The 26,393-nt window shown below is 43.9% G+C and overlaps 2 protein-coding genes across 53 annotated transcripts in view; one reads left to right on the top strand and one right to left on the bottom strand.

Moving 5' to 3' along the window:
- Positions 1-609: 609 nt before the first annotated feature.
- Positions 610-12,308, bottom strand: Harbi1 (harbinger transposase derived 1). 3 transcript variants are annotated; one of them, XM_042275718.2, is made up of 3 exons: positions 12,090-12,308; positions 10,100-10,897; positions 610-1,266 (listed from the first exon to the last, which is right to left on the bottom strand). In XM_042275718.2, the coding sequence occupies exons 2-3, from the start codon at positions 10,767-10,769 to the stop codon at positions 887-889; spliced, it is 1,050 nt and encodes a 349-aa protein (XP_042131652.1). In that variant the 5' UTR covers positions 10,770-10,897; positions 12,090-12,308; the 3' UTR covers positions 610-886. The 3 variants fall into 3 exon arrangements, with proteins under 3 accessions (XP_042131652.1, XP_076426147.1, XP_076426148.1); XM_076570032.1 differs by having other exon boundaries at positions 12,103-12,254; XM_076570033.1 differs by having other exon boundaries at positions 12,145-12,225.
- A 3-nt stretch (positions 12,309-12,311) lies between these two features.
- Positions 12,312-26,393, top strand: part of Atg13 (autophagy related 13) — a 41,740-nt gene continuing 27,658 nt past the window's right edge. For 8 of the 50 annotated variants that reach the window (XM_076570024.1, XM_076570010.1, XM_042275714.2 and 5 more), the window contains exon 1: positions 12,486-12,927. The gene's annotated coding sequence lies outside the window, so the exon portion shown is untranslated. Of the gene's footprint in view, positions 12,928-13,298; positions 13,414-22,307; positions 22,429-26,393 lie in introns of all 50 variants that reach the window. The other 42 variants (XM_076570025.1, XM_076570001.1, XM_076570020.1 and 39 more) reach the window with 28 other exon arrangements.

Below are 26,393 nucleotides of genomic sequence, written 5' to 3'. Positions count from 1 at the left end.
GACTCAGTCCTTACCACCACTTAGCCTCTAACTCAAGGATGAACTAGGAGACTGGAGTTCTGATGCTCCCTCTAGGAACTAGATCCAAATCATAGTCAAGTCAGTGAGGGCACGCTTAGATGGTGGCTTCCCACTGTCCTTAATGTCGTCTTCAAATCAACCCTGCAAATGCAGACTAGCAGTTCCTTTCTCTTTCTTTTCTTTCTTTCAGTTCTAGGGATCAATACTTCACACACACATGCTAGGCAAGTGCTCACTTATATTAGAAGATCATTCCTCAACTAAATTCATTCTTTCTATTTGCCTATGTAGACAGCAAAGGAGAGAAACAAAGAACCAGGGTACTAGGCATGATGACTTAAACCTGTGATCCCAGCACCTGGGAGGCTGAAGGAGGAAGACTGTTACAAGGGCCAGTCCAACCTGGGCTACACAGCAAGCACCAGGACATCCTGTGCTATATGGAAAAACCGTCTCAAACAAAAAAAGCCAGGAAGGAAGGAAAGAAGGAAAGAGGGAGGGAAGGAAGGGAGAGAGAGAGAAAGCAATCAGGACAAACACTGTTTTCATTTGAGATTTCCAGATAATTGAAACAATAAAATGCTCTGGTTATGTGCTGTTTCCTCCTTTACTATGATTTTACTGTTGCCACCAGTGAACTTTGTCAAGAGTGGTGCACAGCCTGGAGTTCACTGCACATTAGGAAACATTGTCTTGGTTTGGACACATTTGCAAGGGCTGGAATGCACCCCCACCCCCCACCCCCGTCCTTCTAAAACATTCAGAGTTAATTGACGACAAGTGTGCACATTCAGTCACACTGATGACAGAACTTGGTGATGAGCTGGTAAGGGGGGAAGTCTCCCTCTTTCCTCTACCTTCCACACTAACTAAAATGAGTGAGCATCAGCTCCTGCCGGATTCGGTCAGCCTCTAAGTCCAGGGACTCCATTTGCTCATGCTCGCCCTCAGGTGGCTGTTCAATGGGTCCAGTGACTGGAGAGGACCAAACGTCCATCCCGTGTTCCAGGGAAATGTTGTGAAGGACACAACAAGCCAAGATGATGTGGCTGGATTTCTCTGGTGAGTACTGCAGTGCTCCCTTCGATCCGTCCAGGCACCGGAACCTAGAGCACAGCGTTCGCAAAGTCTTCTCAATCACGCTGTGAGTTGCAGAATGGGCCCTATTATAGCGATACTCTGCTGGAGTTTCAGGAATATGAAGTGGAGTCATGAGCCAGGTTCGGAGAAAGAAGGCGCTGTCACCTGAATGAAAGGCCAAAGAGAATGTGACTGTGAATGGATTATAAACAAGAAGTGAAATTCAGACAGGATGTGGTAATCTCAGTGCTCAAGATGTTGAGACAGGAGGACTACCTCAAGTTCCAGGCCAGTCTGAACTACATATGAGACTTTGTCTCTCAGAACAAACAGTTAAATTTGGAAATACAGTAAGGAAGGAGAGGAAAATACAACAGCCTTTGGAGCCAAAGCATGTCATACCATAATAACCAACAGAAAAATGCTGTCATAAGAAAGTAGAGGAGAGGGGCTAAAGAGATGGCTGAGGTTAAGACTATGTGCTGCTCTTTTTTGGGGGTGGGTGGGTGGGTGAGACAGGGTTTCTCTGTCTGTCTTTGGGGCCTGTCCTGGAACTCACTCTGTAGACCAGGCTGGCCTTGAACTCACAGAGATCCGCCTGCCTCTGCCTCCCGAGTGCTGGGATCAAAGGTGTGCGCCACCACCGCCCAGCATAAGTGCTGTTCTTGCAGAGGACCTGGATTTAATTCCCAGCACCTACCTGTGGCTTACAACGATCTGTAACTCCAGTTCCTGGGAAATCAACAACAGTTTTTGGCCTCCGAGTATACCAGGGACACACACATACTATACATACATATATGCAGGCAAACTCTCATACTCCTCAACTAAAACTAAGTAATTTAAACAGAAGGCATGAACTACTACTGACTGGCTCCTTTCCCCCTTCCTTGGAGCCCACAGTTCTTCAACCCTCCCTCCCCTTCCCCCATGGTAGTGGTGACGGCAGGAGATGAATGTCAAGGCTACAAACCAAGCCCAGTACAGGTGGCACAAACCAGTAATACCGCACTTGGGAGTCTGAGGCAGGAGGATGACCAGTGAGACCAGCCTGGTCTATACAGTGAAAGTCCATCTCAAAAACAATAAAGTTTATCACTGTTAGAAGCATCAGGCAGTGTTGGCTGGCAGTCTCCTTGACCAAAACCAATGGGGGGAAAAGCTGATAGCTAAGGAGATCGAATCTGAAATCATCTGAAGGAAGTAGAAACACAGGACTCAGACCCTTGGCTCTTTCTTTCTTGGTGTTATATTTTTTAGCCATGCTGGGGGAGAACTCAGGGCCTTCCACACATTGGAGAAGGGTTCTGCCTCTGTGCTAGAGCGATAGCCCTCAGAATTCCTTGTCTTTTTTTTTTTTTTTTTTTATTTACTTTTCTTTTTCTTGAGATAGTTTCACGTAGCCCAGGCTGGCCTGGACCTTGCTAGGCAGCTGAGGATAACCTCATGGTAACCTAATGATAAAGGGTCAAATGTGGTGGCATATATCTTTAATTCCAGCACTCAAGAGGCAGAGTCAGGCAGATTTCTGTGAGTTTGATGCCAGCCTGGTCTATATGGTGAGACCCTGTCTCAAACAAACCAACCACCACTATCCCCCCCAAAAATTCAAACAGGATACCATATTTACACAATCTCTAAAGAGTTCAAGAGAAAAATAAATTCTAACAGGAGATCTAAAAACACTCACGAAGAAAATTTCTAATTTTACTATTAACGTTCATGTCTGAAAGCATGACCTAGGTAGGGATTTCATAGCATTTCACAATGATTTATCCTCCCAGTGCTGAGAAGAGTAAGCCCTGTGTCTGCAGCAGCCGTCAGAGCTCAGGGGCTGCGTCCTTGGATACTGCAATCACATAATCACACTTTTGTGACAAAGGTGCTGGAGGAACACAAATCTGATGATGTAAACAGTAATAATGAGAAGAAATCAGAAGTAGATTCAAATAATACTGAAGGCATTTCCCTTAAGTGACTTCCTTATTACAGGATCCTGGGAAGTCCTAAGAAAAGCAAACAGAAATGGGGAGCAAAGTCCTAGTGCAGCAGCACAAGGTTTCTCTAATGTTTAATTGTCCTGACTCACCACCTCAGACAAACAAAGCAGCTCACGCAGAGATACGACTTCTTTTTTTTCCAGACTGGGTCTCATTACACAGCCCTGTCTGTACTGGAACTCACTCTGTAGACCTGGGTGGCCTCAAACTCACAGAGCCACCTGAGTGCTAGGATTTAAGGCATAAGCTACTATGCCCAGCTCGGTGCAACTTTTTATAAGTCCCAATCAGACACTGGGCCCTGAGTACCAAAGTAAGCACTGTACTCCTAATCCACCATTTAGTTCAATAAACAGTCAGACCGTTAAGACAGAGATGGCCAGTGTTCTAAAAATAATAAAAGACTTCTTTCATTTAGGAGCTTATGTTTCTAAGACTGGATTAGCTGAAAATAACTGAGATGTCTCACAAAAATGTAAAGTTTATATTTAGTTGGTTTCCTTGTTTGAGACAGTCTCATTCTGTAGACCTAAAACTCCTATGTAGCTCAAACTGACCTTAAATTCACATAATCCTCCTGCCTCGGCCTTCTAAGTGCTGGGACTATAGGCATGAGCTACCTCATCTGGCTTTCTCCCTACCACTTTTGTTTTGAATCTAGGGTCTCATGCACATCAGGCCCCTGAACTTGTGATACTTGTCTCCACCTCTCAAATGTGGTATTACAGACATACCAACTCCTTTCTTCTTTGAACTAAATTCACTCTTTCTAAAGTCTACATTTTTTAAAATGGATGTAGAGCAGGCTATGATGGTATACACATATAACCTAGCACTTTTGAGACAAGTTTGAGGCCAGCCAGGACAGAAAACAGAGCTGGGGGAAGAAATGATGCTGGACCCTAGAGGTGCTGGATAGAACTAAAAAGCCTGAGGACCCAGGTTTGATTCCTGGAACCCATGCGTGAAAGAAGAGAACTAACTCCTGCAAACTGTCCTCTGATCTCCACATATATAAAAATGTTTTAAAAGGATATTACAAACAATAATGAGAGAAACACTTGTGACAGACTTAACAATAACACCTGTGACATACTGAACATCTACTATGTAGTAGGGACAGTAATAGGTGAGCAGCACTTTTGGGCTCAGAGTAAGACCTTTTCTCTCCTCCCGCCACTCCAAAAAAAGCCAAGAGCTGGACAGGATGGCTCAGTGGGTAAAGCACTTGTCACATGAGCCTGACAACCTGAATTCAACCCCTGGAACTCATATAAAGGTAGAAAGAGAGAACCAATTCCACAAAGTTTTCTGACCTTCACAGGAATGCTAAGGAATGTATGCACTCAACACTTAGACATCATACACACAAAATAACAATAAAAAAATAAATAAAACAAGCTCCATACTCATTAACTGATTATAACTCAAGCATCACTGGAATACAGATACTCATGAGGGGATTAGGATCAGATGGGGAACGGATTATAAATGCTTATGCGATCATTCAGTCACCCATAAGACATTCTGGGAGATCTTACCCAAAGCTGCTTAACAGCACTAGCCTAAGAGCTGAAGAAGTAAGAACTCAGCTGACCTGTTTAGAGAAGGGGTGTGTTTAGAGACGGAGTTTAGGTAATACACTTACAGGGACAGCCAAGAAGGAGAGCAGGAAGGGATGGTTTAAAAGGAACTTAAAGTGGAGTGTGACGGTATGCACCTGTAATCCCAGCTACCCCAAGATGAGCCAAGAGGATCCGGCTCCTGCAGCCAGTCTGGGAAACAGTGAGATGCCTGTCTCAAACACCACCACCAAAAAAAAAAAAAAAAAGAGCTTAAATATTCTGTGCCTCCTCTCAATTTCCTCTTTTGTAAAAAAAAACATTGATATTATTTAACTTTTGTTAAAGCAGGGTCTCCTGTTTCCCTGGCTGGCCTTGAGTTTTCATGTAATACTAGCATTCAAGGAGGCTGAGGCTGGTGGATTATGAGTTCAAGGCCAGTTTGAGGGCAGACTGGAAGACATATTGAAATCCTGTCAAGAGAAAAATAAAAAGTACCAGTAGGTGTTGCATGGAAAAATGATATGTGTAACTGAGAAAAATCAGAAGCTGGGAGCTCATCAGTGTGCCAGCAGTCTGCCCACTGGAACTGGGGAGGCTTCTCTTTAATGGAAAATTTAAACATTAGAGACAGGTAGTTCCTGAGCATCTGCTCATGTTAAGCATCTCACTTTGAGCACATACTGTACAGATACGATTAGTGATTTTCCACCAATAGGGATGTATTTCAGCACCTGATAATCCCCCCCATAAGTTCTCACCACAAGGTTAATGCTGTCTTGAACTCACAACCCTGCCTCAGCATCTTACATCCTTCATACATGGTTCTTCTTCTTCTTTCTCTTTCTTCCTTTCTTCCTTTCTTCCTTCCTTCCTTCCTTCCTTTCTTTTCTTTTCTTTTTTAGGTTACAGGATCTCATGTAACCTAGTGTAATGTACATTATACTGGCAAATTATCATATGCTGTTTAAGCTCACGGAAAAACTCGCTCTAGAATGGAGGGTTCCTCCCCCAAGTTCGGGCTCAAGCACATTTGTCTCATTGGTTTTTTTTTGTTTGTTTGCTTGTTTGTTTTAGGATGTATTTATTTATTATGTTTACAGTGTTCTGCCTGCATGTATGCCTGAATTCCAGAAGATGGCACCAGATCTCACTATTGATGGTTAGGAGTCACCATGTGGTTGCTGGGAACTGAACTCATGACCTCTGGAAGAACAGCCAATGCTTTTAATCTCTGAGCCATCTCCCCAGGCCCTGTCTTACTGTTTTTTAAAGCTCCCTGTCTGGGGATGGGCTGCCTTCCAGGAGAGAAAAGCACAGCAAAACAGCTCATAAGTAAAAACATCTTGTTCTTGGAACAGCTAGAAGGTGAACCATGTCAACAGATTTTACTATTATTTAGTCCAGGATAAAAAGGTGCCAACAGACGAGATTGGGCGGGTTCAGGGTGGTATGGCCGTAGTTTTGGGTAACTGTTGCCTTGCTTGCTGACCTTGACCTTGATATCCTCCCTATGCTAATTCTCTGCCAGGTTCCACCCTCCTGAATGCTTAAGGGAAGTTCCTTGTCTGTGTATCCTGAATAATGGGCATTAACAGCTTAGATGCAAGATTGTAAAACATCTGTAGTGGACTTCTGCCCTCCGGGGTTCTCCCATTGTGCTGTAAGCCTGTATTTAAGACCTCCTCCTTCCTTCAGTAAATGACATTCTGCATAAAAAAGAAAACGATTGAAGATATAAATACCAGTTACAAAGGTATAAACAGAAGATTTAAATAAATGCTTCAGATTACTTTCCTCTTCTGAAAAAAAAAGTGTGGATATAGACAAGTTAAGACTGGTATCTAAATTTTATATTTTTGACTTAATAAAAAAAAAAAAATCCGCTGGGCAGTGGTGGCACACGCCTTTAATCCCAGCACTTGGGAGGCAGAGCCAGGCTGATCTCTGTGAGTTCGAGGCTAGCCTGGTCTACAGAGCGAGATCCAGGAAAGGCGCAAAGCTACACAGAGAAACCCTGTCTCGAAAAAACAAACAAACAAAAAAATCCATATTAAAAAAAAGGTGCCAACAGTAAGAAAGCCAAGCTGGAGGGAAGTTCAGCATGGAAAGCTCATCCACAGAGAAATGCAATCAGGAAGTCAGCTGACATATGGACATTCAGTCACTTTCTACTGGATGTCCGTAAGCCCCTGATTTGATGATATCTCTCTCTCTCTCTCTCTCTCTCTCTCTCTCTCTCACACACACACACACACACACACACACACACACACACACACACACACACACAGTCTATCTATCACTTGCTATTTATTCTTTTACTTTTGTTTGCCATATACTTAAGGAACTCACTCATTCAAAACTGAAAGCTGGAGCTGGAGGGATGGCTCAGTGGTTAAGAGCACTGGCTGTTCTTCCAGAGGTCCTGAGTTGAATTCCCAGCAAGCACATGGTGGCTCACAACCATCTGTAATGAGATCTGGTGCCCTCTTCTGGCATGCAAGCATACTTGGAGGCAGAATGTTGTATACATAATAAATAAATAAATCTTTACAAATAAATATATAAAAATAAATAATAAATAAAAACAAAACTGAAAGCATGGTTTTTATAGGTCATTCTCTGTACCCTATGGTTGGCCATGACCTTAATAAGTAGCAGAAGCTGGTCTTGAACTCTTCATCTTCCTGCTTAATCTCCCAAGTGCTTTATTACAGGTATGTGCTGCTATGCCCGGCTCTTTCCTCTCTGTCCAGGTTAGAACTCCTGGGCTCAAGTGATCCCTTCTGCCTCAATCTCTGCACTAGTTGACACTACAGGCAGGAGCCACCATGCTCACCTCTAATTCCACCCTAAACACAACACATCGTGCTGGGCATGGTGGCGCACGCCTTTAATCCCAGCACTCAGGAGGCAGAGGCAGGCGAATCTCTGTGAGTTCAAGGCCAGCCTGGCCTACAGAGTGAGATCCTAGACAGCCAGGGTTACAGGGAGAAACCCTGTCTGGAAAAACCCAAACAAACAAACAAAACCTAAGATGTTGTGCATAAGATAACCTTTGTCCTGTTGCTTATCTAAGGGTAAGGCTTAAGGAGCTAAAGAGACAGCTTAGTAAAGAGCACTGGCTGCTCTTCTAGATGACCTGAGTTCAGTCCCCAGCATGGCTGCTCACAACCATCTGTAACTCCAGTTCCAGACTATCCAACACTGTCTTCTGGTCTCTCCAGGCACCAGGCACACACAAGGTGCACAGACATACAAAACACCCATACAGATAAAATAAAAATAAAATAAATAAAAAGAGTAAAGCTCAAATGGATACAGCTTCCAGGCTCAAGGGTTTCCTTGTTACTAACAGTATTCTTCACAGCTGAACAGTCACTTTGGTTTACACCGCTTGATGACGAATGAATTCTTGTCCCACTCAGATCATTGAGTCAGCCTTTTAAATAAGACTCAGCAGATATGAGCAGAATGGAGAAGCAATTTCTTTTGCTGTTGTTATTTTGTTTTGGTTTTGAGACAGGGTTTCTCTGTGTAGTCCTGGCTGTCCTGGAACTCACAGAGATCCACCTGCCTCTGCCTCCCTAGTGCTAGGACTAAAAGGTGTGAGCCACCACTGCCTGGCAAGAAGCAAGTTTTTTGTTTTTTAATTAATTTATTTTTTTGTTTTATGTACATTGGTGTTTTGCCTTCATGTATATCTATAAGAGGGTGTCAGATCCTCAGATCCCCTCCAACAGGAGTTACAGAAGACAGTTGTGAGCCACATGTGGGTGCTGGGAACTGAACCCAGGTCCTCTGGAAGGGCAGCAGTGCTCTTAACCACTGAGCCATCTCTCCAGCCCCAAGAAGCAAGTTCTTATAATAAAAATTCTACCTCAGCCAGCCTGAGCTGCTGTGGCTACATGAGACCATGCCCCCTCCCCCCAAAAAAAGGGGGGGTGGCAAGATGATTTATCCTGTAAAGGCACTTGCCACCAATCCTGAAGACTTGAGCTCAATCCCTGGAACCCACATGGTGGAAGAAGAGAACTGGTTCCGGCAAATTGTCCTCTGACCTCTATACATTGCCACGGCAGTCATGCCCCTGTCCCATACTAAATAAATAAATGTGATTAAAAAAATTTAGCTGGGTAGTGGTGGTACACGCCTCTGATCCCAGCACTTGGGAAGCAGAGGCAGAAGATCTCTGTGAGTTAGAGGCTAGCCTAGTCTACGAATCGAGTTGCAGGACAGCCAGGGTTACACAGAGAAATCCTGTGTCTTGGAAAAAAACACTTTTTAAAATGTTAGCTGGATACAGTGGCACTGGAGGACAGAGGCAAGAGGGCTCCAAATGACACCGTGTCAGCCACACAAACATGCCTGTGAGCTGTCTACTATCATTTTCATGTAGATACCACGGCAACAGTCACCAACAGCAGCAGTATTTCACATGTGTACTTTGTTGCTACTACAGAGTAAACTTGGGCCGGGCGGTGGTGGCACACGCCTTTAGTCCCAGCACTCGGGAGGCAGAGGCAGGCGGATCTCTGTGAGTTCGAGGCCAGCCTGCTCTCCAAAGCAAGTTCCAGGAAAGGCGCAAAGCTACACAGAGAAACCCTGTCTGGAAAAAAAAAAAACAAAAAACAAAACAGAGTAAACTTGGAAATGTATTACCCAGTCCTCACAATAGGCATTATTGCCTGGTTTTCTAGTCACCATTTTACAGATGCTAGCGATTATTGCCCCTACCGGCTGTTCTCTAATTAACAAGTTCTGAGCATTTAAGTGTGTACCTATGCGGGTTCAAGTATTTTCTGGGACCAGAAGAAGTCATGCAATCTCCAGAGCTGGAGTTACAGACAATTGTGAGCTGTCCACCCAATGTGGGTGTTGAGAAATGAATTCTGATCCTCTGGAAGAGCAGGAAGTGCTCTTAATCTCTGAGCCATCTCTTCAGCCCTCTTGTTTAGTTTTTGAGACAGGGGATCAAGTATCACAAGCTGGCCTCAAACTCCCTATTTAGCCGAGGATCACCTTGAACTTCTGATCTTCCTGCCTCTCCTCCTCCTGAAAGGAGCAAAGCTACACAGAGAAACCTCGCCTTGAAAAAACAAAACAAAAAAGAAACTATGAGGATGTGGTGATATACACCTTAATCCCAGCACATGGCAGGCAAAGGAAAGTGAGTGTCTGAGTTCAACGCCAGCCTGTCTACACAGCAACTTCCAGGCTAGCCAGGGCTACATAAGGAGTCCTTGTCTCAAAAAGTCTTCTCTAAGAAGTAGTAATAATGAGAGGAAACAATGAAGGCTCAGAGAGTCCTCACCTGAGGTTTCACAGAGCACGTGAGAGGACAGAGGACGGCCATAGGATCTTAGGTTCCACCCACTCTACAGCATCACTTTCCTGTGGGTATAAACTCCAGACTTACACTTGCAAACTTACCCAGCAGCCAGCTATCTTTGTACATCCCGGTTTCAAACTGACTGCTTAGAGACGACTGCTGTAGGACGGCACAGTCCTGGAGGCTACCTGGCCAGCTTGTCTCCACAGTCATTAGTGCCCCTCTGATGTCACACACCACCAGGCAGTTCAAAGAGTGCAGGCCCTTGCGGTTCACGTAAGAGAGGTCTTCAGCATTTGGTGCCTTGATTGCCACGTGGATACAGTCAAGGAGCCCTATCACCCCCGGCATCCCTGCCAACCCATAGAATTCATCCTTTAGAGACTGTACTGCAGCTTCGTCAGCTGGAAAGTGAATCAACTGTGAGGCCCTCTCCACAAGGGCTTCAGTGACATTGGCAACACATCGGCTCATAGAGGCTTGACTAATTCCAATTGCATCTCCCATCCGAGTCTGGAAGGAACCTGAGGTATAAAAGCCCAACGCCGCCAGGATCTGTGTCTCTGGGCTAATAGCCCTAGATCGCTGAGTAGGTCGGGAAAGACTTGCCCCCAAGAGTTCCACTAAGTAGTAAATGAATTGTCGGGGAAATCCATACATGGACATCAAATATTCATCAGTCACATCATCTAGTTTAAAACGGTCCAAGGTCCGATGACCTCTGCCATACAGCAAGAGATCACAGTCAAGCACTGTTATTGGTATAGCCATAGCCAATGTGGATATACACTTCTGTTTTTCTGAAAATTTCCCAATGAAGAGCTTGGCACAAGGAGGAAGTGTTAGAATTCACCAGCTAAACCATCGGTTAAATGGCTCTGACATTTATAATCTTCTTTCTGTAAAGTAATTAAAAGAAAAAACAATTAGAGCTGGGTGGTGGTGTCACACACCTTTAATCCCAGCACTTGGGAGGCAGAGGCAGATGGATCTCTGAGTTTGAGGCCAGCCTGGTCTACAGAGTGAGTTCCAGGACAGCCAAGGCTACACAGAGAAACCCAGTCTTGAAAAACTACAGAACAAAACAAAACAAAAAAGAACTAGAAACCTACAAAACCATACCAACCGACTCAAAACCTGTAATATCTTTGCAGTAATTCATTTTTTAATTCTGAATTTTTCTCCACTAACTCACCAATACATGGCAAATTTGGTCTGATTTGCAGACAATGGGAGTTTCATGTCAGTGGCTCACTTAATGCCTGGCATTCCAACTGAGAACAGCAAAAGATTAATGGAGGAGATGGTGCAACTATTCACAAGGTAAAAGAGGTCTATGGTAGCCATGAAGCAGCTTACAAGTTATAAACACTGCGAGGATTAGTCATGGAGGTTTGTTTTCCAAAGCCCTGTGGCTCCACCTTATAAGATGTGGGAGTGCTCAAACCGGTCTAACTAGGAAGCTAGGAAGAAAGAAGAAAAAAGTCCATAACCTTGCCCGGGGACCTACACCGTCTCCTATAATAGGCTTTCTCTTTATCTCGAGGTCCAAATCCCGAGGCTGAAGGCTAGAAAGGAAGACTAGCCAGAGGGGAAGGAGGAAGACCTTGAGAGAAACAGGTTTGGAATGCCGGGGCCACTTTTACAACCCGCCTTCAAAATATTACTGAGGACCGAGAGAGCACAGGGGTTGGCTACGAGTCTGGTGAAATGAACTGGATTCCTGAGACTCACACGGTGGAAGGAAAGAACTGTCTGTTAACTTGTCCTCTGACCTCTACATCCTTGCCATAGCACGCCCCTCCTCCAATACATAAACATAACTTTAAAAAAAATAAAAAGTTTATTCCTTTAAAAGTTGTGCAAATAAAAAGATACCCAACCCAGGCATGATAGCTCGTTGTAATTCCAGTACGTGGGAGGTGGAGGCAAGAGGATGAGTTCGAGGCAAGCCTGGACTACAAGAGCCAGTCAAGAGGGGAAAAAAAGCCAACAAAACAAACTCCCAAGCCTGGCCCAGCGCGAACTGCAATGTTAGCATCTGGAAGCTGGGGCGGGAGCGTGGCCGCGAGTTCCGGAGAGCTACAGTACCTTCTAGGCTAACCTGCGTTACACAGCGAGACCTTGTCTCAAAAAAGCCAAATACCAGAGTCGGCCCGCTCGGACACGGCAGCCGGCGGGTCACGGCCTCGCCGCCGCAGCAGCCGGGTTCCCGCCAGCACACTCCGCCCTCCCTGCCCGGCAAGGCCCTCCTCCGGCACCCGCCGCGGAGCACAGGCCGCCACGGTGCGCAACAGCGGCGCCGCCCCCTCCGCGTCAGCGCCCGCCCCACGCCGCGTCCTCCGCCCCGCGTCCGCCGCGGCCCGCGCTTCGCGGCCGAACATTCCGCACGAAGCCCACAGGGTCTCGCGCTCCCAAAGTCTCCTCCCGTACCCTTTCCTCTTCTCTCAACGGGCTTTAAAATTGAGCAGAAGATTTATTTGCGGAGGGAAACCAACTTTCATGGTGACCCTGAGCGACCGGAGGACTCAATAGGGCGGCTGCGGTGTAGCGAAAGTGCAACTGAAGTTTCCCAGCTGCATTTCCCACGGAGCGCTGTCTCTCCCCACCGCCTGCACCGAAGCGGATGAAAACAAACACGAAGGATGGCGGCGCCGGGGAGCGACTGGTGGCTGGCTTAGGGCGGGAGAGATCGCTTGACGCGTGAAGGAGAAGCTCCGAGGAAATTCACCAGTCGACGTCGGTCCGACCATTTGCTCCGTTCCTGGAGCCAGGAGCCTCGTGAAGCGTGAGGTATCTCTCTGCGACCCGTGCTGTCAGTACCGCCCCGGAGCGCGGAACCCTCAGCCGGGAGGTGCGGTTGGCCGGCTGCAGGCCCCGGCCTCCGGAATGAGAGCCCGGAGCCACTCTCTGTGCCGTAGCTTCCCAGGTACTCACTTCGGGGGGTAATTACCCCCGGGCCTTTCAGCGCCCCCGAGCGGGAGGTCACTGATCTGCGTCCTCTTGGCTACCTCCTTGTGGACGCCCAAGCTGACCAGGCGAGGTTCAGCTCCCTAGCCCCCTTACTAAGTTTTCCACGGGGAGTTGGGTTGGTGTAGACCCTGTTGGTTCTTGAGAGGTCCCAACCGTTGCCGAAAGCCCCCGAAACTTCCTTGCTACTTTCTTAGTTCTTGGGGTTAAGTCAAGAAGGTCTGTTGGGGATCATTTGTAGGGTTCTCGGGGGTGACCAAGATGAGTAAGGTAGGTTTTCATTCAATCAAAAAAAAAAATTTCAGTGCCAAATATGTACTCCGCGTGTAGGTGAGGGTGACTGTTGACTAGTGAAAAAGGGACCCAAAGTTCACGACAGTCTTCTTACTGGCAGTGGAACGACCGGTGGAAACCTGAGACCCATTCTCATTAAATAAATCTCTGGGTAAGTGGCTAAGTACCTTGGTGGGCTCATTACTAACACATGTCAGTTTTCAATTCCCCAGTCAGTCACTTAGGTCCCAGTCAATCTGCTCAATTCAACCTTAACATTTCGTTTTGCCCCCTTTTCTCGCTCCCCAGTGAACGGTATTACGTCGCTCGCTCCTGGGTTTGTTATTCTCCTGCCTCAGCCTCCTCAGTAGCTGGGAATACCGACCCAGGCTGTCACCAGGCCTAGGTTGGGAGAGTTGAAACAGGGTCCAGCTATGTAGCCTTGGTTGGCTTTGAATTACTGCTCCTCCATCCCCAGAGTCATAAATTCTGAGATTATGAAGCATATGCCACCATGTCTGGCTCTTGGAATCCTCTTGATTAATTATGTATATATACATACATACTACATGTATGTATTTATACACAGACACACATACAGATTTAACCTAGCAATTTGCTCAGTCTACTGCTAGGTTAGTCTACAGAGCTGTATTCCTAACTGATAATACCTCTGTAAGGGCCTGTGCATTTTGAGACAGGGTCTCATTATGTATTATATCTGGCTGACTTGGCACTCACTATTGTAGACCAGGATAGCATTGAACTGCAAGACCAGTCCTCTTGCCTCTGCCTCCCCATTGTTGGCCTGCAACATCACGCTCAGCCAAATAGTACTTTTTATTTTTATCTTTTTGCTGTTGTTGGATTTGAGACAGGGATTTTATACTGCCTAGGCTGGCCTTCTAGCTGGGGATGACCTTGAACTCCTGAACCTCTTACTCTGCCTCCTGAATACTGGGATTATAGGTGTGAACCACCATACCCAACCACTAAAGCCTGAGTTTAAATCTTTTAAAGGTTTGTAAGTCATTAAATTATTTCAAATTCATTTTAAATAACTCTCTTTTTAATTGTAGAGTTCATGTGGACCAACTTATTAGGGAAGTCTTCTGAAGGCTAGTGTAGGCTGCACAGGCAATTTCTTCTAATGGTGTCCTTTATGTCTTTCGTCACAAGAGAAGGGATGAGTGTGAATCACTACTACTTTGAAAAACAACGCAATGGTCATGTATTGTTAGTAAAAGTAAATGTCTAAGTCAAGAATTAATAGAAGTCATAACAGAATTACAATTTAAATGTTGCTTCCACTTTGGTTCACATATATTTGAATAAAATGCAGAGTTAAAAAACCATTTTACAGCCGGGCGGTGGTGGCGCACGCCTTTAATCCCAGCACTCGGGAGGCAGAGCCAGGCGGATCTCTGAGTTCGAGGCCAGCCTGGGCTACCAAGTGAGTTCCAGGAAAAGGCGCAAAGCTACAAAGAGAAACCCTGTCTCGAAAAACCAAAAAAAAAAAAAAAAAAAAAAAAAAAACACCATTTTATAGTCTTTCTAATCTTAAGGACTTTCAGCTCCTTCCCCCATTAGTATTGCCAGTCATTTAAAGGTAATTTAAGATGATATTAAGAGCAGATATTTAAGACCAGGGTAGTGTCACACACCTTTAATCCCAGCACTTGGGAGGCAGAGGCTGGCGGATCTTTGAGTTCAAGACCAGCCTGGTCTTCAGAGTGAATTCTATAGTGAGAACCTGTCTCAAAAAAAAAAAAAAAAAAAAAAAAAAAAAAATTAGATACTCTGTTTTAAATAACCTTAGGGATTTATTATTATGTTTACCTTTACTCTATCTCTTATTAGTGTATTTGTGCACGAGTTTGTGTGTTTATGTGTGAAGGCCGGAGAACAACTTGTGGGAAGGTTCTCTCCACCATGAGGGTGACAGGGGTCTCACTCATGTCATCAGGCCTGGTTGCAAACACCCTTACCCACTGAGCCATCTCACTATCCCTCGAGGGATTTTTGCTCCATGTATTTGATCGGTGTGTTGCTTAGTGTATAAACATAATGGCTGTTATATTTCTAGAGATTATGTCTAATTTTTCCAGCAGAAATTCTGAGTGTGTGTGGGGGGGAGGGGTGTGTGTGTGTGTGTGTGTGTGTGTGTGTGTACACATGAGCCTGCACTTGTATATACACTTGCATGAAGGCGTACACATGTGCATGAAGGCATGTACACCTGAAGTTAAAATCAGGTGTCTTCTATTACCATATTTTATAAAGATATTTATATGTATAAATAATGGTTTTTTGAGACAGGGTTTCTCTGTAGTTTTGGTGCCTGTCCTGGATCTTACTCTATAGACCAGACTGGCCTTGAACTCACAGAGATCCGCCTGGTTCTGCCTCCCGAGTGCTGGGATTAAAGGAGAGCACCACCACCACTGCCAGGCTACCATATTATATTTTGAGACAAAGTCTCTCATCAAACCTGGAGCTTGCTGCTCTGGCTAGACTGGCTGGCCAGCAAGCTTTGCAACATTCTACCTGTGTCTACACCCCCAGTGATGGGTCAGAGAAGCTTTCTGGATTGCCTGGCTTTTACATGAGTACTAGGAATGTGAAGTCAGGTCCTCATACTTGCATAGTACAAATTTTAACCCATTGAGCCATTTCTCAGCCCGAAGTTCTGATTACAATATCACATGTTTTCACTTATTTCCATTGTTGCCTCCTTGTCTTTTTTAAACAATTAATTGTTGGGTGTATTCATGTCATAGTGAGTAGGTGGAGTCAGTCCTGTCCTACCTTTGTGAGTTCTGGGTGTTGAATTCTAATCTAAAGTCTGCACACTTGCTGTACTGCAAATGTTATTACTCAGAGCCATTTTGACCTTATTATAGTAGCATTTCAATTGGTACTGAATAAATTGGAAAGCCATCAAATCTGATTTAAGAGTTTTTTTTTTTTTTTTTTTTGGTTTTTCGAGACAGGGTTTCTCTGTGTAGCTTTGCACCTTTCCTGGAGCTCACTTGGTAGCCCAGGCTGGCCTCGAACTCACAGAGATCCGCCTGGCTCTGCCTCCCGAGTGCTGGGATTAAAGGCGTGGGCCACCACCACCCGGCCCTGATTTAAGAGTTTTTAAGAATGGTTGGTACTTGCTGCCAAGGGTGATCCTGGGGACCCACATAGTAGGAGAAAAGAACTGACTCCCACAAGTTATCCTCTGACTTACACACATATGCCTCACAGGTATTTCACCCGGAAGAGAAGAACAAATAAATGCCATTGAAAATGTTTTTAAGCTTGTTATGGAACTTCCTCTCTGACCAACATCTCTTTTACAAGGGTGGGCTGAACTTTGCAGTGATAAGTACTTGGACTCTCTGGTGACCAACCCTAACCTGAGGTTTGGTAGGCCCATCCTAAGGTGCCTTGTTAGTGTAAACAGCTTTATTTGAAAAACAAGACATTTCACTCAAAATTTCTAAGATTTTTTTCAAGCTCAGGGACAGATTCTTTAATAGCTGTTGCCTTGCTTGCTGACCTTGATGTCCTGCCTATGCTAAGTCCCTGCCGGGTTCCACCCTCCTGAAATCTTAAGGGAAGTTCCTTATCTGTGAATCCTGCATAATGGGCATTAACAGTTTAGATGCAAGATTGGAAAACATCTGTAGCAAACTTCTGCCCTCTGGGGTTCTCTTATTGTGCTGTAAGCCTGTATTCAAGACCTCCTCCCTCCAATAAACGGCATTCAAAAAAATAAAAAAATAAAAAATACAGCTTAAAAAAAAACTTAAATGTTTAAAAAAAAAAAAAAAACAAACAGCAAAGTACCAGTAATCCAGCACTTGGAAGGATGATAACTGAGTTTTAGACTGGCTTGAACAATATAGTGAGACAATCCTCAAAAAGGAAATCTGGCTAGAGAAAAATGTATGGTGCCTGGAGATGGTTCAGTGGTTAAAAGCACTGACTGCTCAGGAAACCCAGATTTCATTCCACAAGGCAGCTCACTGTAACCCCCCTCATTGGCTCTGCATGCACACAGTGCATAGGCAAAACTTAAAATAGAAATAAATATCAAAGAAAACAAAGAACTAATCTGGTTGGCGCCTGTCTGCCTGTAGCCCCATCATCCCTTGGTAAAATAAGATCTTGATAAGGTCTCTGGAGTTGAGCCAGGCAGTGGTGGCACACGCCTTTAATACTAACACTGGGAGGCAGAGGCAGGTGGGTCTCTGTGAGTTCAAGGCCAGCCTAGTCTATAGAGCGAAGATCCAGGACAGGCATGAAAACAACACAGAGAAACCCTGTCTCAAAAAACAAAAAGATCTGGAGTTGAAGGTCATCCTCAACTGTTTTCACTCAGTCTGGCTACCTTGGGAATAAATCAAAACAAAAGTGCTAAATAACAACAAACAAGAAAAAAAGGCAGATAATGAAAAGAATTGGTGAGGACTCCTTTGAAGAATTAGTGGGAATATACAGTTATATAGTCCTTAATGGAATTTAGAACCAGGCAGTGGTAGCACATGAGGTGGATCTCTGAGTTCGAGGCCAGCTGGGTGTACAGATCGCGTTCCAGAACAGCCAGAGCTACACAGAGAAGCCCTGTCATTTAGAATTATATGGTCTAGCCACTTCACTCCTCAGTATGTGCTTAGGAGAATTGATACCTGTGTTCATAGTAGCATTGTTTAATAGAATTAAAACACAGAAGCAACTCAAGCATGCATATCAGTGTTTAAATGGATAAGAAAAATTATATGCTGTATTATGTAATCTTTTTTCAAAATTTTATTTATTTATATTTTGTGTATAGTGCTCTGCATGCCAGAAGAGGGCATCCAATTCTATTATAGATGGTTGTGAGTTGCCATGTGGTTGCTGGGAATTGAACTCAGGACCTTTGGAAGAGCAGCCAGTGCTCTTAACCTCTGAGCCATCTCTGCAGCCCTTATGTAATCTTCAAAAGAAGAAAATTCTGAAATATGCAGACCTAGTTAGCATTAGTTGTCAACAAGCTGTGACCTAGAGTCACCTGGAAAGGGAGTCTCGGTTGAGTGATTGTGATTGTCTTTATCTGTCAGGTTGGTCTGTGCGAGATGGTTTTGCTTACTAAATGGCATAGGTCTGTGGACTGCACTCTCTCTTGTCAGGTGTTTCTGGGCTGAATAAGAAAGCTACCTAAGCATGAGCTTGTGTATGAGTTAGCTAGCAAGTAGCATCTTCCATGCTTCCTGCTGTACTTTTGCCAGTGAGCTCCCTGGTCAGAGGCAATTAATGCACGGGGTGGCAAGCAATCAGAACTCCAGGAATTCAGGTTCCAGCTTTAAGTTCCTGCTCTGACTTCCTTCAGTGTTGGACTGGAATTATAACATAAACTATCTCCCATCCATGGCTTTTTATTTATTTATTCATTCATTTTTTTGAGACAGTGTCTTTACCTGTAGCTCTGGCTATCCTGAAACTCTGTAGACCAGTCTGGCTTCTAACTAATGAAGATCTGTCTGCCTGCTGGGATCTGAAGTTGTTTGCCACCATGCCCACTTCCAATGGCTTTTGGTCATGATACTTGCCAGGCAAAAAAAAAAAAGAAAGAAAGAAAGAAAAGAAAAAAGAAAAAGAAAGAAACTAGAGCAACAAGCCTTTAGGACATTATGTTAAGTGAAATAAGCCAGTCATAGCGGATAAATGCTGTATCATTCTACTTTAAAATACTATATGATACAGTGATATTTAGAATACCCAGAGTCATGGCTCTTGGTAATTGCCAGGAGCTGGAACAGTTTTGGAATGGAAAGTTATGACTTAATGTCTACACTGTGTCAGATTTATAAGATGAAAACAGATTTTGGAGTGGATGATAGTGCTGGTAATATATTGTAGGTGTATTTAATACTATTGAAATGTTAAAAATGAGTAAGATGGTAAGTTTTACCTCTGTGTGGTAGTGAGGGTGAACATAATAAAAATAACTTTAACATGTTTGCTAGGCACACACTCTTGGATTTTGTTTTTGTGCTATGGGGATAGAACTCAAGGCCTTGCCATATTCTAGGCATGTGCTCTACCAAGGATTTTTTTTTTTTTTTTGGTGGTGGTGGTGGTTGTGGGGTGGTGAGATGAGACAGGATCTCACTGTAGCCCAAGCTAGTCTTAAATTTATTATGTTTAGCCAAAAATAACTTTCCTCCTGGCTTTACCTCCCACATGCTGTGATCACAGAGCAGTTTACCATACCAGATTTGTTTTTGTTTTTACAGTAGTATCTTATTAGGATTACAGGTGTGAATAACCATGCCTGGTCCAAAATGATACATGGGGGGGGGGGGGGCGGGTGGGTTGTATCGAGGGTAGTATGATTGTGCTAGAGCCTGTGTGCAAAAGCCAGAATAGGACATGGCCTTCTTCCCTTGGGACAGACTCACTGAACGTGGGGCTCAAGCTCACTGGTTCTCCTGTTCCTGTATTCCCCCATATCCCACAATTCGGGGATTACAAGGCTGACACTGCACACCCTCTTTTTAATTGAAACATGTGGGCTTGGAGAGATGGCTCAGCACTTAAGAGCACATTCTGCTCTTGCAGAGGGCCCGAGACTGGCTTCTATCACTCTTGTCAGGTGGCTCACAGCCACTAACTCAGCCAGGGGATCTCTGATGCCCGGCCTCCTTAGGGACCAATACTCGCATGTACATACCCCCACACAGATATATACATATAATTAAAAGTAAGATAAATATTGGGACTGGAGAGATGGCTCAGCTGTTAAGGGCACTGACTTCTCTTCAGAGGACCTAGGTTCAAATCCCAGAAATCACGTACAACTCAACACTGTCTGTAACTCCAGATTTGACACACTTCTCACAGATATACCTACAGGCAAAACACCAGTGCATATAAAAAAGGAAATAAATTAGGGCTGGGGAGATAGTTCAGGTTAAGAGCACAGGCTGGCTCTTGTGTGCATGCGGGGGGAGGGGGTGTGTGTGTTGGTTATGTGTCCTGAATTCAGTTCCCAGCAATCACATGGCAGCTCACAACCATCTATAATGAAATCTGGTGCCCTCTTCTGGTGTGCAGGCAGAACACTGTGTACTTAATAAATAAATAAATCTTTTTTTTTTTTTTTTGGTTTGTCGAGACAGGGTTTCTTTGTAGCTTTGGAGCCTGTCCTGGTTGTAGACCAGGCTGGCCTCAAATTCAGAGATCAGCCTGCCTTTGCCTCCCAAATGTTGGGATTAAAGGCATGCACCACCACAGCCAAGCCCAATAAGTAATTTTTTAAAAAACTAAGATAAATCTTTAAAAATATATTGAAAATCGCTGGGTGGTGGTAGTGCACACCTTTAATCCCAGCACTAAAGAGGCAGAGGCAGGCAGATCTCTGTGAGTTCAAGGCTACACAGAGAAACCTGTGTAGGGGGGCAGATATATATATAAAATTTGGTCTGGAGAGATGGCTCAGTAATTAAGAGCATTTTCTGCTCTTCCAGAGGACCAGGGTTCAATTCCCAGCACCCACATGGCAGCTCACAACTGTCTTTAACTCCTGTTCCAAGGAACCTAACACCCATGGCAAAACACCAATGCACATTAAAAAGTTTTTTTAAAAAAAAAAAGTTAAAAAAAAGAAAATTTAAAATCATATAAATAATTGTGTGATAGTGTTCTGAAAGAAAAATATTCATTTTTATAAATTAATATGGCAGAGGTATAATAGCTGAATTGTATGTGTGAATTTAAAAAATGGAGGAACAGAGGAACTGAAAGGGGAGATTAGAAAAAAAAGATCATATACAATGTCTTTGTTCCTTTGTTTTCATTTTATTCTGTTTTATGTATATATGGACACAGTGCAGTGTCCATGGAGGCCAGAAGACAGCACCAGATCCCCTGAAACTGAAGCGCATTCTGAACCACCTTGTGGATGTTGGGACTCAAACCCAGGTCCTCTGCTAGAACAAAAACTGCTTCTAACATCTAGGCTATCTCTGCCCCCAGGTCATGTCTTGATCTTCAGGTTTAACCTCACCACTCAAAATGTGAAGTGGTAAAGCTGCCTTAGGAAATGATTTTGTAGTCCATAAACAGTTAGATGTTGAATAACTTTATGATCCTGGAGTTTTACTTCTAGGCACAGACCTAAGAAAACTGAAAATATTAACATAAAAAATTGTACATACTTTTTTAGCAATATTATGCCCTGGAAGCCAGAGGCCAACATCTGGTGTCTTCCTCTCACTCTCCACCTTCTGTTTAAGCCAGTGTCTCACTGAACCTGGAGTTTGCAGATTGGCGAGGCTGTCTGTGATCTCTTGGCTTTCTCCTGCCTTAACCTCCCCAGCACTGGTATCACAAGGTTCTCTTGCTTATGTGACAAGCACACTACTGACAGGCGGAGCCACATCCTCAGAGCCTCTCTTTCTTATTGCTCTTTCTCTTTTTATCTGTGTATTTACTAGGCAGGATCTTCCCATGTAGCCCAGACTAACATTAATCTAGATGTCCAGCCTCTACTTCCTGAGTCCTGGGAGCACTGTTGTGTTCTACAGTGCCTCCTCTGTCATTTTAAGGGCGTTTCAGGGAAGAAAAATAAATATTGAAAACTTGACTCTTAGCCAAGTTGTTCAAGATATTTTGTTGATAATTTAATATTTATAAATTGATGGCTGGTGGTAGAGTTCAGAGATAGGCCCTGAGTTCAGTGTCCAGTACTAAAACATAAACCAGAAAAAAACAAAACAATAACAAGAAACAAAACAAACAATACTAAAGCCCGCAAACAAAACTTATCAATAATTTCTGGAATTTCTGTTCCACTCAAGGCCTCATGCATGATAGACAAGCACTCTACCAACTGAGCTGTATCCCCAGCTGGGCTTTCTGATTTTTTTGAGACAGGTCTGGATTTGTAACTCAGTCTGGCTTTGAACTCACAAGCCTCTGGCATTGGCCTTCTTAGTGCTGGGATTACAGGGATCTGCTATCATACACGATTTAGAGTTTTTTAAAATTTATCTACCTATTTAAGTAAACTCTTCTAATTTATTTTTTCAGTTAAAATTAACATTTCAAAGGGCTGGGGGAGAGCTCAGTGCTAGAATGCTTGCCTGGTCTGCACAAGGTCCTGCTTTTGATCCATAGCACTGAACCAACACAAAGAAATTTTAGTATTAAGGTAAGTAAAAGAACCTGCCAGTCTTTCCAGTCATATGACCTTTTTCTCTTTAGTTTATTATTGCCTTGTGCACTTAAATCCTGTTCTAGAATCTCCTGGCTAGCACTTAGATCTTGGTACTTCTGTATAACCATTATTGCAGTGGTAGAATTGATTTTCAAATATACATTTTAAAGCATTTAGTAGGTACAAGTCTATGCATGTCCTCTGTACCCTGGGCATCTCAAAATGTTACTTGCCATGAATTTCTGTTAGTGAAATGTGAGAAGAAGGTTGCAAAATTGAAATTTTCTACTTAACAACTGGTACATTGATTTTTATTACTTGTTATTTGTCTAAGTATCAAAGAAAGGTCTTAATTAAATGAGAGCACTTCTCAGAAAAAAAGCTCCAAGTAGCAAGTCGCGGGGAAAGGTTGAAGCATGTTCAGTGATAGCAAGATGGCAGTGATGGGAGCTTCACTGCGACTGCGCCCCAGAGTAGCTTTGTTCTCTCATACGGGTTTTTTGTTGTTTTCTGGTTTTTTCGAGATAGGGTTTCTCTGTGTAGCCTTGCCTTATCTGGAACTCACTCTTTTAACCAGGCTGATCTGGAACGCAGAGATTTGCCTGCCTTTGTCTCCTGAGTGCTGGGATTAAAGGTGTGTGCTGCTATGCCTGTTATGATTGAGATATTCACATAGTTATATTGTACCTAATTAAGTCATTTTAGAAACAGTGGCACTGGATAAATTTAATCAAATATATGTGAATAAGAACAACAAACATTTTTGTGAATATCTGAAATTAACCATAGTAATGGGTGGAAATAGTTCAGATAAACTCACATGTTCTCTAAGCATATTACCAAGAAAGGGTCAAAACTTGAGAAGTAGTTGCAGAAGTTTCAGCACAAGTGAGAGATGAGAATGCTCTGGGATTGAATGGCCTTGATTTAAGCCAAGTAGCAACCCCAAACCCTGTGGCTTTGGCCTAGTTCTCCTGCAACAACTATATCATCTTAAAATTCATCTCACTGGGACTCTCCATCTTTAATGTAGGTAGTCATTTTGGAAATCAAAATGTATTGGTCATGGTGAATTTAAAACATGGGCAGTGGGACTGGACAGGTGGCTCAGCAGTTAAGAGCATCACCTGCCTTTCCAGAGGTTCTATTTCTAGCACCCATATGGTGGTTCATAACCATCTGTAACACCAGGTCCATGGGGATCTGATGCCCTCTTCTGATTTCTGTGGGCCCTGCACATATGTGGTATCCAGATACACATGGAGGCAAACCACATGTATTTGTAAAAAAAAAATAATTAAACTTTTTTTGTTGTTGTTGTTTTGAGACGGGGTTTCTCTGTGTAGTTTTGGTGCCTTTCCTGGATCTGGAGACCGGGCTGGCCTCGAACTCACAGAGATCCGCCTACCTCTGCCTCCTGAGTGAAGGCATACAACACCACCTTCCAGCTTAACAAAATTGAAAACATTGGCAGTAACTGGTCTTGATAGTGTAAAGAAACGACAGTTCAAACTGTGTATTGTAAGCAGGGAAACTCGGGACTGGTACCTGCGTTTGTTGCTGTATTGGCCTATTTGTCCTGGAACCCGAGATCCTCCTGCCTCAGCGTTCCAGTGCTAAGTCCAACCCATTTGCCTCTCTGGTTAGTATTTCCAGAATTAAATGTCAAATTAGAGTTGTATAGCTGTAGGCTAGGGTAAGTAACGGTATTGGTAGGAAGGAATGAGATTTATTCAAGGACCAATCATTTTGAAAAGACAGCAGGGGACTGCTGTCCTTTTCCTCCATCCTAGGGACTGAGAGTTGCAAAGGTTGTGCATAGAGGAGTTGGAGAGGAGCAGGGCCAGGGAGGCTGCACATAGCCAGGATGGCAAAGTCCCTGCTGTAGGAAGGAGCATGAAATGTTTCTAATGGGGTGATTGCAATTAGCCATCCGCTATTGGTTGCAGTGCCCTCATTAGAAAAGGTAACATATTCGTTACCTGCACTTGTGTTTGCTTAGCTATCTTGTTTCTCAGCAAGTTGGAATTAATTGTTCCTTATAAGTGAACAATTGTCCCTCAAAAGCTTGACTGAACTAATAGAACTGGTTTCCTAGCATGTGTGTCCAATTCTGGACTTGACACAGGATCACTCCTTACTGGTTTCAGTGACTGAGCTCTGTCTTGAAGGTGCTGGTAACACCCATTACCTTTTCAGAATCACTCTGCCCATTTTCTCTGCTGACATTACATGGGGTTGACTGAAAGTCACTCTGAAGAGTTCCTCAAAACTTCTGGCTCATAAACAGTCCGATGACAATGCTTTACTATAATTGCAGCCTAAGCTTACAGAAGGCAAAGTAACTATTCAAGTGATTTCCTCCTAGACAAGAAGTACCAACTGCATTACTGTGATAGCTGTGAAAAAGAAGCCCAGCAAGTAGTCTCCACAGCAGCATTTACGTACTTACTTACTTACTTACTTACTTACTTATTTTTGTTTTTCAGAGACAGGGTTTCTCCATATAGTTTTGGTGCCTAACTTGGATCTCGCTCTGTAGACCAGGCTGGCCTCGAACTCACCTTGCTCTGTCTCCTGAGTGCTGGGGATTAAAGGTGTGAGCCACCACCGCCTGGCAACACAGCAGCATTAGACTGCATGGTAGTAAAGGATAGGAAAACAAGTTCAGTTGAGGATCTTACTTTACTTGTCTTTATTCTGTGTGTGTGTGTGTGTGTGTGTGTGTGTGTGTGAGACTGGAATAAGTGGGAAGATGAGAAGACGACCTTGTGTGTCAGTCTTCAACTCCCACCTTGTTGGAGACCGGTCTCTTGTTCAATGCTGCATTCTTCCAGCTCGTTAGACCTTTGATTTCCAGGGATTCCCCTGTCTCTGCCTGTCTTCCTGTAGGCGCACTGGGACTACACATAGAGACTACCACCTCCAGATTAACAAGAGTTCTTGGAATTTGAACTCAAGTCTTCACACTTGCCCTCTCAGCCACATCCCCAGCCCCATGGGTCTCCTTGTAGGATTTAGACAAAGTTTCCCTCAAAGGCAAATTGAGGGTAAGGGAGCAGGTGTGGCAGCAGCTGACACTGCTGCCCTAGAGGTAGTGAACTCCCCATGGCGGATCAGCACCTTTGGGCCTCAGTAATTGTAGTTACCCACTTCTTTCAGTGCTGCCCACTGTGCAGAAAGTTTAAAACCCAGTGTTTATAGTTCTGGTGGCAAGAATAGAGTAACTCTCCTTGAGTGTAAAGAATAGGGGCAGTGTAATCCTGCAGCACCTTTTTCATCTCCATCATTGCTGCATTGCTTCAGAACCTTGGGTGGTGAACCCTGCTAAAGGACAGCATTACAGTTGTTTACAGTTCCAGATTGGGCTTATTTTAGATCCTACAATTGGACAGCTAGGAAAGAAATGTTCTGATGAGCTGAGCACAAGAGTGTTTATAGACAGAAAAGGGCTCAAGAAAGCAGACAGCCACACACACAAAGGATTTGTGGCTTCATTCCGAGCCCCGTGTTTTTGAAGTCATTTCCAGAAATATCATTGCCCAGACCAATGTCATGGAGTTCTTCTGTCTGTTTCTTCTAGGACTTTCATAGTTTCTGGTCTTAAATATTAAGTCTCCAGCTCATTTTGAATTGATTTTTTTTTTAATACAGTGAGACATAAGCCTCTGGTTTAATTCTATATACAAACATCCAGTTTTCCCGACACTTCATTGAAGGGACTGTCTTCCTTTTCTGAACTTTTTGCACCCTTTTCAAAATCACTTGACAGAAAATGTGTGGTGTATTTCTGGGCTTTTCATTCTCTCTGCCCTGTGTCTATATTTATGCCAGGCCCTGCTGTTTGGCCACTCTTTGTAGATTTTGAAGTCAGGTGGTGTGAAAATCTCTGTTTTTATTCTTTTTGTTCAAGATTGCTGTGGCTCTTCGGGGAGTTTTTTGGATTCTATACACATTTT

The sequence above is a fragment of the Peromyscus maniculatus genome, chromosome 4, assembly GCF_049852395.1.
Source record: "Peromyscus maniculatus bairdii isolate BWxNUB_F1_BW_parent chromosome 4, HU_Pman_BW_mat_3.1, whole genome shotgun sequence".
Classification (NCBI taxonomy): Eukaryota; Metazoa; Chordata; class Mammalia; order Rodentia; family Cricetidae; genus Peromyscus; species Peromyscus maniculatus.
This window is presented reverse-complemented; position numbering and strand designations above follow the sequence as displayed.